At 54.5% G+C, this 11,206-nt stretch overlaps 1 protein-coding gene across 5 annotated transcripts; it reads left to right on the top strand.

Annotated features, from left to right (window-relative positions):
- The first annotated feature begins 3,657 nt into the window (after positions 1–3,657).
- On the top strand, positions 3,658–11,090 carry LOC111161760 (signal transducing adaptor family member 2). 5 transcript variants are annotated; one of them, XM_022525688.1, is made up of 13 exons: positions 3,658–3,975; positions 6,151–6,222; positions 6,372–6,494; positions 7,135–7,191; positions 7,626–7,726; positions 7,887–8,021; positions 8,799–8,868; positions 8,960–9,062; positions 9,198–9,272; positions 10,099–10,254; positions 10,342–10,431; positions 10,521–10,609; positions 10,871–11,090. In XM_022525688.1, exons 1-13 carry the CDS (start codon positions 3,874–3,876, stop codon positions 10,931–10,933), a joined length of 1,236 nt encoding a protein of 411 aa, XP_022381396.1. In that variant the 5' UTR covers positions 3,658–3,873; the 3' UTR covers positions 10,934–11,090. The 5 variants fall into 5 exon arrangements, with proteins under 5 accessions (XP_022381396.1, XP_022381395.1, XP_022381394.1 ...); XM_022525687.1 differs by having other exon boundaries at positions 10,521–10,595; positions 10,863–11,090; XM_022525686.1 differs by having other exon boundaries at positions 10,521–10,718; positions 10,863–10,918.
- The last annotated feature ends 116 nt before the right edge of the window (positions 11,091–11,206 follow it).

Raw genomic sequence — 11,206 nt, forward strand, 5'->3', positions numbered from 1 at the left:
CCAGACCTCCAGCCTCTCCATCTGCCTTATCCAGCGTCTACCCTGGCCCCAGACAGATCTTACTAAAGGCAACCATGACCCCCTCCCTCCCCTGCTCTAAATCCTTCTATGGCTCCCCATTGCCTTTGATAAACAAAATTAAACGGCTGTGACCTCAATAACCATTTATGACTCCCCTTCGTGGCAGGTATGGTTAGTCAGCTTTATAAGACAGTTCGTCAGAAGAGATGACCAGCTCTTGAATGGATTCCAAAGGCTATTTTTTGCCACGTGTGTAAAGTCCAGGCAGCCCTCTAACAATGAAGGAAATTGAATTTACATCTGCCTTGGGCTCAGGTCATGATCCCAGAGTCCTGGGATAGAGCCCTGAGTTGGGCTCCATGTTTAGTGGGAAGTCTGCTTCTCCCTCTCCCTCTGCCCCTCCCCACCCCTTGAGTTCTCTCTCTCTCTCTCTCTCTCTCTCTCTCTCTGTCTCAAATAAATAAAATCTCTTAAAAATTTATATCAAGGGGCGCCTGGGTGGCTTAGTGGGTTAAGGCCTCTGCCTTCGGCTCAGGTCATGGTCTCAGGGTCCTGGGATCAGGCCCTGCATCCATCAGGCTCTCTGCTCAGCGGGGAGCCTGCTTTCCCCTCTCTCTCTGCCTGCCTCTCTGCCTACTTGTGATCTCTCTCTGTCAAATAAATAAATAAAATAAAATAAATTTATATCAGGAGGGGCGCCTGGGTGACTTAGTCGTTAATCACCTGCCTTTGGCTCAGATCATGATCCCACAGTCCTGGGATCAAGCCCCTTGTCAGGCTCCCTGCTCGGTGGGAAGCCTGCTTCTCCCTTTCCCACTCCCCCTGCTTGTGATCCCACTCTCGCTGTGTCTCTCTGTCAAATAAATAACTAAAATCTTAATTAAAAAAAAAAAAAGAATCAGTGTTATCCACCACATTTAACAGGCTGTGGTAGGTAGAGTAATGGTTCCCTAAAGATGTTCACATCCTAATCCCCAGGACCTGTGAATATGTTAGATCACATGGCAAAGGGGATTTAAGGTCCAGATAGAATTTAAGCTGCTGATCAACTGACTTTGAAGAAATTATCCTGGATTATCTGGGTGAACCCAAAGTCATCACAGGGTTTCCTAAAAGCAGAAGAGAGAAGTGACAATGGAAGAAACTGAGAGTGATACGATGTAAGGATTGTACCTGCATTGCTGGATTTGTAGATGGAGAAAGGGGACCATGAACCAAGGAATGCAAGAAGCTTCTAGAAGCTGGAAAGGAAATGGGTTCATCTTCCGAGCCTCCGGAAAGGAATGCAGCCCTGCCAACACCTTGATTTCAGCTTTCTGAGATCCATGTAGGACTTGTACAGAGCTGGTGGGTAACACATATGTGTCGTTTTAAGCCTCTACATTTACAATAATCTGTCAAAGCAGTCACAGAAAACCAACACACAAACTAAGGAAGAAAGGTTGGAAGAGCATTTCAACTGATGCAGGAAGAACACTTGACAAAATTCAACACCCATGCATGATACAGACTTGCCTAGGAACTCACCCATGCATGACACAAACTCAGCTAGGAGCAGACAGAAACCACCTCTGCGTGCTGCAGAATGTCCGCAGATCTTCAGTTAACATTTTACTTGATGGTGAAAGTCTACACGTTTTCCCCGTAACAGAAGGAACAGGGCACCCATATCCAACACAGTCCTGGAAATTCTAGCCAGTGCAATAAGACAAGAAAAGGAAATGAAAGGCATACAAATCGGAAAGGAAAAAACACAACTAGCCCCATTTGCAGATGATGTGATGGTCTTCACGGAAAATGCCAAGAAGCATACAGGACCACCTCAGGCGAATGTGTTTCACTTTATTGCACTTCACTGATAATTGGATTTTTTAATAAATTAAAGGTTTGCGGCAACCCTGCGTCAAGCAGCACCATTTTCATGACATCATTAGCTCACTTCGTGTCTGTGTCACATTTTGGTAATTCTCATCATATTCTAATCTTTTCCATCATTATTATGTACTTATGGTGGCTTATGGGAAGGGGGCAAAATAGTAACAGTACCAGGAGTTTGGGAAGAGTTGATTCACAGAAGACATTGAGAGAGAGACAAACCCAGAAATAGAGTCTTGACCACAGAGAACACACTGAGGGTTACCAGAGGGGAGGGGAGAAGTAGGTGATAGGGATTAAGGAAGGCACTTGGGATGAGCACTGAGTGGTGTATGGTATTGTTGAATCATTATATTGTACACCTGAAACTAATATAATGTGTATATTAACTAGCTGAAATTTAAATAAAAATTTAAAGATTATTTTTCAGTACAACCTACTTCCCCAAGGTGGGGCTCAAACTCATGACCCTAAGATCAAGAATCACATCTTCTACTGACTGAGCCAGCCAGGTGCCCCTTAAATAAAACTTTTTAAAAAGAGTCACCTAAAAAATTTTTTTTAAAGGGGGCATGTGGCTGGCTCAGTTGGTGGAGCGTCTGCCTTCAGCTTAGGTCATGATCCCAGGGTCCTGGGATCCAGTCCCGAATCTGGGCTCCCTGCTCAGCAGGGAGCCTGCTTCTCCCTCTGCCTCTCCCCCCTGCTCATGCCTGCTCAATCTCAAATAAATAAATAAAATTAAAAAAAAAATCTATACCTAAAAAAAAAAAAAATCAGTGCACATCTGTCTACTAGCAGGGAAATCTGGAATGAAAGATATGATGCCAGGGCATCTGGGTGGCTCGGCTGGTTAAATGTTTGCCTTCAGCTCAGGTCATGATTCCCAGGGTCCTGGGATCAAGCCCCATGTTGGGCTCTCTGCTCCTTGGGGAGCCTGCGGATTCTCCATCTTCCTCTGCCTGTCACTCTGTTTGTGCTCTCGCGCTCTCTCTTTCTTCTTCTCTCTGTCAAATAAATAAATACAATCCTATTTTTTAAAAAATACAATGCCATTTATAACTTCTCAAAAAAAAATGCTTAGATATAAGTCTAACAAAACACACACAAGTCTTGTATGAGAAAACTATACCTTGCTGATGAACAAATTCAAAGATTTAAATAAGTGAAGAGACAGACCATGTCCATGGATAAGACTCAACACAACAGGGATGGATCAGTAGAGCTCGTGACTCTTGATCTCCCGAGTTGTAAATTCCAGCCCCACCTTAGGTGTAGAGATTCCTTAAAAAAAAAAAAGAAAAAAAAGACTCAACATAGTAAAGATGTCAGGTCTTCACCAGTCGATATACAGGTGTAATTCCTATCAAAATCCCAGCAAGATTTATTTTAAAGATCTTATTTATTTATCTGACAGACAGAGATTACAAGTAGGCAGAGAGGCAGGCATAGAGAGAGGGAAGCAGCCTCCGTGGGGCTTGATCCTAGGACCCTGAGATCATGACCTGAACCCAAGGCATAGGCTTAACCCACTGAGCCACCCAGGCGCCCCTAACTCAGCGAGATTTTTTGGTAGGTTTAGGCAAGGTTGGGCTAAAGGGGCATTCAGACCTTCATGCTCTGTCCTGCTGTGCTCTCTCCCGTGACACAGCGCTTGCCACTCTGACACATTGCTCCTCCCTTTCTCACATCCAGACCTTTGCTTAGGCAGGTCCCTCCTCCCGGTGAACCCTCTGTCCAGTCTCTGCCCTGAACTGAAAGCCTCCCAGTGGCTCCCTACTCCGTAACTCCTGCAGACCTCCCAAACCTGCTGGGGAGACCAGAGAGGCTGGGATTTCCCTGGGACAAGCCTGGCCCAGCACCCACCCAGAGCTGGCAGGGGAGGGAGCTGGGGAGCTGACAGAAGAGGAAATTCCCCGGGAACCTGTTTCTCTGCTTCCTGGCCCAGCTGGGGCACCCACTGGAGGGAGAGGCCAGGCCATGGCCTCAGCCCTAAGCCCACCCCGGGTTCCCAAACACAAGGGTGCTCTACCCTCACACTACTATGAGAGCTTTCTGGAGAAGAAGGGACCCCATGACCAGGTAAGGTGGGGCAGGGAGCTGGCACAGCTGGGCTCCTGGGTGGCCTAGAACTCTGCATCTGGCCAAGGGGGATGGGTGGGACTGAATGGAGCAGGGTGTGTGCTGGGGGCTGTCCATCATCAAGCTTCTTTCTCTCTCTCTCTGTGCCTCTCCCTGCCTGTCTCCATGGGTCTCCCTCCCAGTCTCTCTGACTCTTTGGATACAGGAAGGATCAGGGACTTTCACCAGGAAATGGGAAGCCTTCGGACTCCCCTGCCCCACCCCTAGTCCCTAAGAAACCATGAACCTCAGCTGCAGGGGTCAAGGCCAGGACAGGTGGTATGTGGGGACAATGCAAGCTGTGGGGGCCACATCTGGCAGGACCAGATACTCCTTCCCCGAAGCCCCAGCCCCCCTCCCCACTGCTCACACTCATCTCCTGCTACAACCCCAAATACCCACCTGCTGCTTTCCCTGCCCACCCCCAGAGCCACCGTCATTGCAGTTCCCTCTTCCCTTCCTTGTGCCTCCAAGTGCCCACATCCTCCCCAGCCTAGACAGCATCGAGACCCCAGGGGCTAAGAAAGGCTTGGCCCCAGAGTGCAAGAACGAGCTTCACATCCCTGCTGTAAGCCTCCCTGACTCCCAGGCCTTGGACAAGTGACTCTCTGTCTCTGTGCCTCATTTTTCTCTAGTACAAAATGGGTACGCTAGGGCTAGGGCCCTAGTCAAGGTTACAGGAGAGGGGTAGCCCTCAGTGGTCTGCGGATTTGACTCCACCATCGCTGGTGCTTTACTGGCATTCATGCACCAAATTCTCACAACAACCCTCGAGGTGGGTACATCTCTATGGCCATTTTATAGGTGGGGAAACTGAGGCACAGAGCAGTTAAATACCGTGTGGTCCCCGAGGAAGCAGGTCTGACCATGCTGAGTTTAATCACTTATTGCTCTGTTCCCAGTGCCTGGCACACAGTAGGTCCTCGGTAAATGTTAAATGTATGTCTACACGGACAGATGGGTGGGTGGGTGGATATGCGGATGAATAGATGGATGGACAGATGGATAGGGAGGCAGACGGTTGCAGTGACAGGTGGATTGATGAATGGATGCTAGCCGTCAATATGAGAACTATCCTCGCTATCATTATGGACTAACTAGAGTACCTTCTCCTCCAGGAAGTCTTCCCAAATTCCTACTTGGAGGGCCTTTCTCATCTTCTGTGACCTCAAGGCTCAGGGTCTGTCCCTCCAAGGTTACTAATTTCTCTTCCCTAGAGGATTTTGGTGTCTATGTTTTCTTTTTTCCTTTTAAGTTCTTATTTATTTATTTGAGAGAGGGCATGAGGGGAGGGGGAGCAGAGGCAGAGGGAGAGACAGAATCCTCAAGCAGACTCCCTGCTAAGAGCAGAGCCCTCTGCAGGGTCCCATGTCAGGACCCCGAGATCAAGACCCGAGCCAAAACCAAGAGTCAGGCGCTTCACCGACTGAGCCACCCAGGCACCCCGCATTTTAGTATCTATGCTTTCTGTATTCTTCCAGAAGATAATCTACTTTGAAACAGGAGCCATGTCTCATTTATTATTTTGCCTGCAACACAATAACAAAATTGGGTGTGGAGTAGGTGTTCGGGGAATATTTCCTGGGAAAAAAAACCTAGAAGCTTACAGTCCTAGCTGTGTCAGCCCCTTAGACCTCCTGAGAGTTGGGACATTTATAAATCAGAATCCTGGGGAGACATCCTGAATCTACAGTCCTTCTAGAGTCTAGAACCATGTGAAATCAGGAGATTGCAGTAAATATCTATGGGCTGGACACGGAGAAGGGGGATGTATGTAGGTGCGGATGAGTAAACAGATGGATGGAGGATGGTTAGTTCAGTTCTCTCCTAGAGCTCCTACCTCTGTACACTGGGAGGCTGCTCTGGATCTCCCATCCCATCCAAGTTCTCTTCAACCCTTTCTCAAAGAATAATGGGTCCCCAGAAGCTGGGCTGTGGATGGGGAGGGCCTCCCAGAGAAAGCAACATTTGTTCAAAGACCCAAAGCAGGCAATGAAGGAAACTTTGTGAAGATCTCAGGAAAGAGTATCTAGGCGGCAAGAACAGCCAGTGCAAAGGTCCTGAGACAGGAGTGGGTGTCCTGGAGGCAGCCAGAATTTGCCTTCTCATCTTCTGCTCTCTACCTTTGGTCCCCAGGATTACAAGAAGTTCTGGGCAGGCCTCCAGGGTTGCACTCTCTATTTCTATAACAGCAATCGGGACTCCCAGGTAAGGATGGGCAGGAGGGCTTGAGAGCTGATCTCCCAGCCCCAAGCTTGACCTCAAGGACCAAGCCGAGAGCCGGGCTGGTGTGGCCAAGCCAGAGGGCCTGGCGAGCCACAAGCCTGGTGCTCAGACTCCTGCTTCTGGATCCCCAGCACGTGGAGAAGTTAGTCCTAGGAGCATCTGTGAAGTTCACGCATGAGGTGCCCTGGGAAAGCTCCGGAGACCCTGGCATCTATTTTGGCCTCTTCCTCCGGAACCAATTGATCAAGTTCAAGGTAGGCCCAACCTTCCCCACCACACTCACCATTCACACCCACTAGGATGGATTCACACGGGGTCTACCACTGGAGTGGTGACCCTGGGCGACTCACTTTGCTTTTCTACACTTTGGTTTCTACAACTGCAAAAAGGGATAATACAGGTAAAGTAGTCCGAACAGGATGGGAGCTACGCGGAGGGTCGCTGCCTGCCTGCAATGTTTCAGCCAACATTACTGAGCACCTACTATGTGCCAGACACCCTCCCGGTACCTGCCTTCAGCTCAGGTCATGATCCCTGGGTCCTGGGATCAGCCCTGGATTGGGCTCCCTGCTGGGGGCGGGGAGCCTGCTTCTCGCTCTCCCTCTGCCCCTTCTCCTACTCATGCTCTCTCCCTCCCTCTCTCTCTCTCTCTCTCAAAATAAAATAAATAAAATCTTTTTAAAAAGTCGATGTAGAAAAAACAAATAAATAAATGCTGATTCAGGGACATTAGGGGGACAGCATCCCACATCACTAAGGACTTTGGTTCAGGCATCCTAAATTTACCCGTCCTTCCTCATTTAACCCTGAAAACAGCTACCATTCCTCATTCGCATTCCACGGGTGAGTGGGCCGAGGCTCACCGACGCGGCCTCCTTCTGTTTCCCTCCCCAGGTTGAGAGCCTGGAGTCTCGGGAGATGTGGAAAGGCTTCATCCTGACGGTGGTCGAGGTGAGAGCGGTCGCCTGCCCAGAGCCCTCTTTGCTCTTTCCACCTTGCATCCCCCCCAACCAGCCCCTCCCACACGGTGGCCCGTGGGCCAGGCGGAGCCCACAGACATCAAACATGCGAACGTCGCCTGGAGTTTTTGTCAACATTCCTGATTCCTCTTTTGGTCACTGGTGCCCCGCGTGGCCCCTGCAGGCGCCGGGCTCGATACCCGGCCTTCGTTCTAGCATCTGCGCTGTCCTCCCCATCAGTGAAGTGTCTTCACGTCCCCTGCAAGGCCTCTTGGCCCCTGCCCTGGGGGGCTGCGGAGCCCCCAGACCCGGGTTCCCATCCGGGCTCGGCCCGCACCCCGGCCTCAGGGAGCCCATCGGTGACACGAGCACAGGCCGCTAGAGCCCTGACAGCAGGGCGTCTTCGGGCGCCCCATCGACCCTCAGCTGCGTGTCCCGTCCAACCTGACCCTGCTGCCCGGACACCTGTACATGATGGCCGAGGCCCTGGCCAAAGAGGAGGCGCGCCGCGCGCTCGAGCTGCCCTCGTGAGTGGCCCGCGGGGCCTTGGGGCCCCAGGACGGCGGCGGACGGAAGCGCGGGGCGGGAGCGCTGGGGAGGATAGCCGGGTGTGCAGGGACGCCTCGGGGTCCGGGGGCGGGTCCGGGGGCGGGTCCTGCCCTGAGCGAGGGACGCGGCCCGCCCCAGCTGCTTCCTGAAGGTGAGCCGGCTGGACGCGCAGCTGCTCCTGGAGCGCTATCCCGACTGCGGAAACCTGCTGCTGCGACCCAGCGGGGACGGCGGGGACGACGTGTCGGTCACCACGCTCCAGACGTTCAACGGGTGCGCCTGCGCGGCGTCGGGCCGGGAGGAGGGGCGAGCGTGGGGGCGGAGTCAGAGCTGGGACGCGGGGAGGAGGAAGGCCCTGGGGGCGGGGCCAGAGCTCCCGGAGCTTGGGGTCTTGAGGCCCGCCGGGCTCTGGGATGCGGGAGGGAGTCCGAGCCCGGGGGCGGGGCTAGAGACCAAACAGGGCGGTGGATCCCCCTTGGGGGAGGAGCTAGATCCTGGAGCGGGGACGGACTCCAGGCGAGGTCAGCCCTTTGCATTAAGATCGGCTGGGTCTAGGCCTCTGGGGCGGGGAAGAAATCAAATCCAGGGGTGCTAACCTGCCCCTTGGGCGGGGTCAGGACCTGTGGGTGGAGTCACGCCCCGGCCCTCCCCCTTGGTGGTTGACTCAGGCTTCGGAGGTGAAGACACTCTAGCGGCGGTTCGAAGCCTGACAGTAAAGCTTCCTTTGGGATAGTCCGGTGAGGGGTCGGGTGGTTTGAAGGTGGAGTCAGCACCCCGGGGGCGGGGCCAGCAGGGAGGCAGGGCCTCCGGGGGTGGAGCCTTCAGGACTAGGTCCTCCCTGGGGGCAGTGCCAGGACCTGTGGTTTGGTCTTCCGGGAGGCTGCAGTCCGTTGAGGGTCTGGTTCTCCGCAGAGACACACGCCAGGACGGGGCGTGGTCAGCGTGCCGGCGAGCTGGAAAAGTTTAGGCCCCCCGTGGGGGCGGACCCAGGACAAGGGCGGGGTCCTCCCTGGTCGGAGCCCGTCCACCCACTCACCACTGCCTGTGCAGGACGTCGGTGGTCCGGCACTACAAGGTGAAGCGTGAGGGCCCCAAGTATGTGATCGACGTGGAGGAGCCGGTGAGCGTCGGGCCGGGCTCCGGCGATGCGCAGTGATGGGCTGTGCGCCCCTTCCACAACAGCCTTGACTGAGACCCCTATCCGCCTCCAGTTCTCCTGTGCCTCACTGGACTCAGTGGTCAACTATTTCGTGTCACACACCAATAACGCGCTGGTGCCCTTCCTGCTGGAGGAAGACTACGAGAAGGTTCTAGGTAAGTGCGGCCTCAGGGAACTCCGGGGGGGGGGTGTGTGTGCCAGTACGTGCTTCTCCAGCCCCTTCCCCCGCAGGCCACCCCGGGGTCAATGCCCAGCCGCCGCACCTCCTCTAGGACCGCTCTCTGTTCTAGGCCACGTGGAGGCGGATAAAGAGAATGGCGAGAGTGTATGGGTGGCAAGCTCGACCCCCGCGGCCCCCAGCCCAGGTGATGCCCCGCCCTGCAGCCGCTGCTGTGCCAGCCTGGGGAGAGACCTGGGACCCTCATGGCATCGCCCGTGTCCAATCTTGTACCCAGAGTTGCAAGGACCCAGAAATTACCCAGACCCTGCCCTCCGGGTTGTGGAGCTGGACAGCTCCCAGCCCCGTGAGGTAGAACCTGGGGCTGGAGGCAGCAGCACCTAGACTTGGGGAGAGAAAGGGGGCAGTGTAGGGGGAAGGCTTCCTGTAGGAGGGCGTGTTTGCTTAAGGTCTCAAAGGATTTCAGTAGCTAGAGATGGGCTTCACTGGGAGCAAGAAACTACCCAGAGACAGCATCCGGATTGGCTGTTGGGGTGGGAAGTGGTCCGGTTTATGGAGCAGGAAGAAGAGGCTGGAAAGGTCTGTGGGGTGAGCAGTCTGGTTCTCCTGGGGCTGGGCAGATGCGTGGAGGGGGGAACCGTTGTGCACGCACCTAAGCCACAACCACGCGTGTACACACAAATGCTCACTCGTGGGCGCAAATTCAGACATTTCTAGGTACGTGGGTGTGCACACTGGTATAGACGAGCTGGGGGCACGCACTTCAGTATCCACGCAGTGCCATGCACGTACAGATGTTTAGGTGCGGTGTGCGAACCCTTTACATATAGTCAACTATGCGGATTCACTCAGTGTACATGTTTCTACGATGAGGGACGGACACGCACACACACAGGGTCACATGCTTGAATCCCTGCATGTATACATACGTCCACATTCGGGCGCACACAGACACACGCCAAGGTGTCCCTGCACCACGTGGACCCAGATGGGGAACTGCCGTTTCCCACCAGGGCCCACACTGGCCTTGGGTGGCCCCAAGAAGCTGCCTCCCCTGCCCATCACGCCTGTGGCAAGCCAGGACAGGTCACCCCCACTCTTGAACCAGGACGAGAACTATATGATTCCCTTCGGAGACAACCCAGCTGCCAACTACATGAATGGGGATGGTAGGTGGGGAGGGTGTGGAGGGGAGATGGGGACAGGGGGAGGGGGCTAAAAGCCGGAGGTGACACACCACACCTTTGTCCACGCAGTGCCTCCCCCCAGTCGGTTGGTCCCGAAGCCCAGGACGTTGGCGGAGGTTCAGGCCAAGCCTCTAAAGCCACCTGTTGCCCCCAAGCCAGGTAGGGGGTTCCTGCCTCCCCCGGGGCCTTCCCTCACCCAGCCGAGAGCCAGCCCTGGCCTTCATCTGTCCATCTGCCTTCTCCTCCAGAGCCCAAAGTCCTCAACAGCGCCCTGGCCAAGAAGCTAGCGGTGGGCTCAATGCAGACTCTCTTCCCCACAACAGGTGAGGCCTGTGGGGTCTGCACTCCCCGGTGGGCGGCCAGCGCAGCCACATGGGACCCCCGCTCCAAAGTGCCCCATGCTTGGTCTGATGCAGGGCAGTCTTGAAACTCCTCGGGGCTTTTGGGTACGTTTTCACTTTTCACAGGGCCCCGCAGATTCTGCAGGGAGTCATGGGTGGATGTAGGGTGGGGGGACGGCATGAACGAGGGAAAACACCCCCCCCATGCCCGGTGCACCTGAGGCCTCCATCACCTCCCACCCTCCCCAGCCCCAAAGCTGGCAGATCTGACAGCAGAGCTGGAAGAGAAACTGCAGAGGAGACAAGCGCTGGAGCACTGAGGCGTAGGCACCGGGGATCCATGAGCCTCTCTTCGGCTGCGGAAGTCAGCCAGGCCACCGGCCCCCCCGCCCAGAATAAAAGCTCAAGTGATCCCCTGGGGGCTGATGTGTCTGGCCTGGCTTGGGGGCGGTGGGCAGTGAGGGTCAGATGCCCGCCCTCAGCAGGCCCCACTTACTTGGCCAAACCTGCCACCTGACCCTACAGGAAAGACCCATTTCATAGCCAGGAAAGCTGAGGTCCAGAGAGGTCGGGGGCACGCTCAGTGCCAGCCA

The sequence above is a fragment of the Enhydra lutris genome, unplaced genomic scaffold (assembly GCF_002288905.1).
Source record: "Enhydra lutris kenyoni isolate GAN:26980312 unplaced genomic scaffold, ASM228890v2 scaffoldscaffold86, whole genome shotgun sequence".
Taxonomy (NCBI): Eukaryota; Metazoa; Chordata; class Mammalia; order Carnivora; family Mustelidae; genus Enhydra; species Enhydra lutris.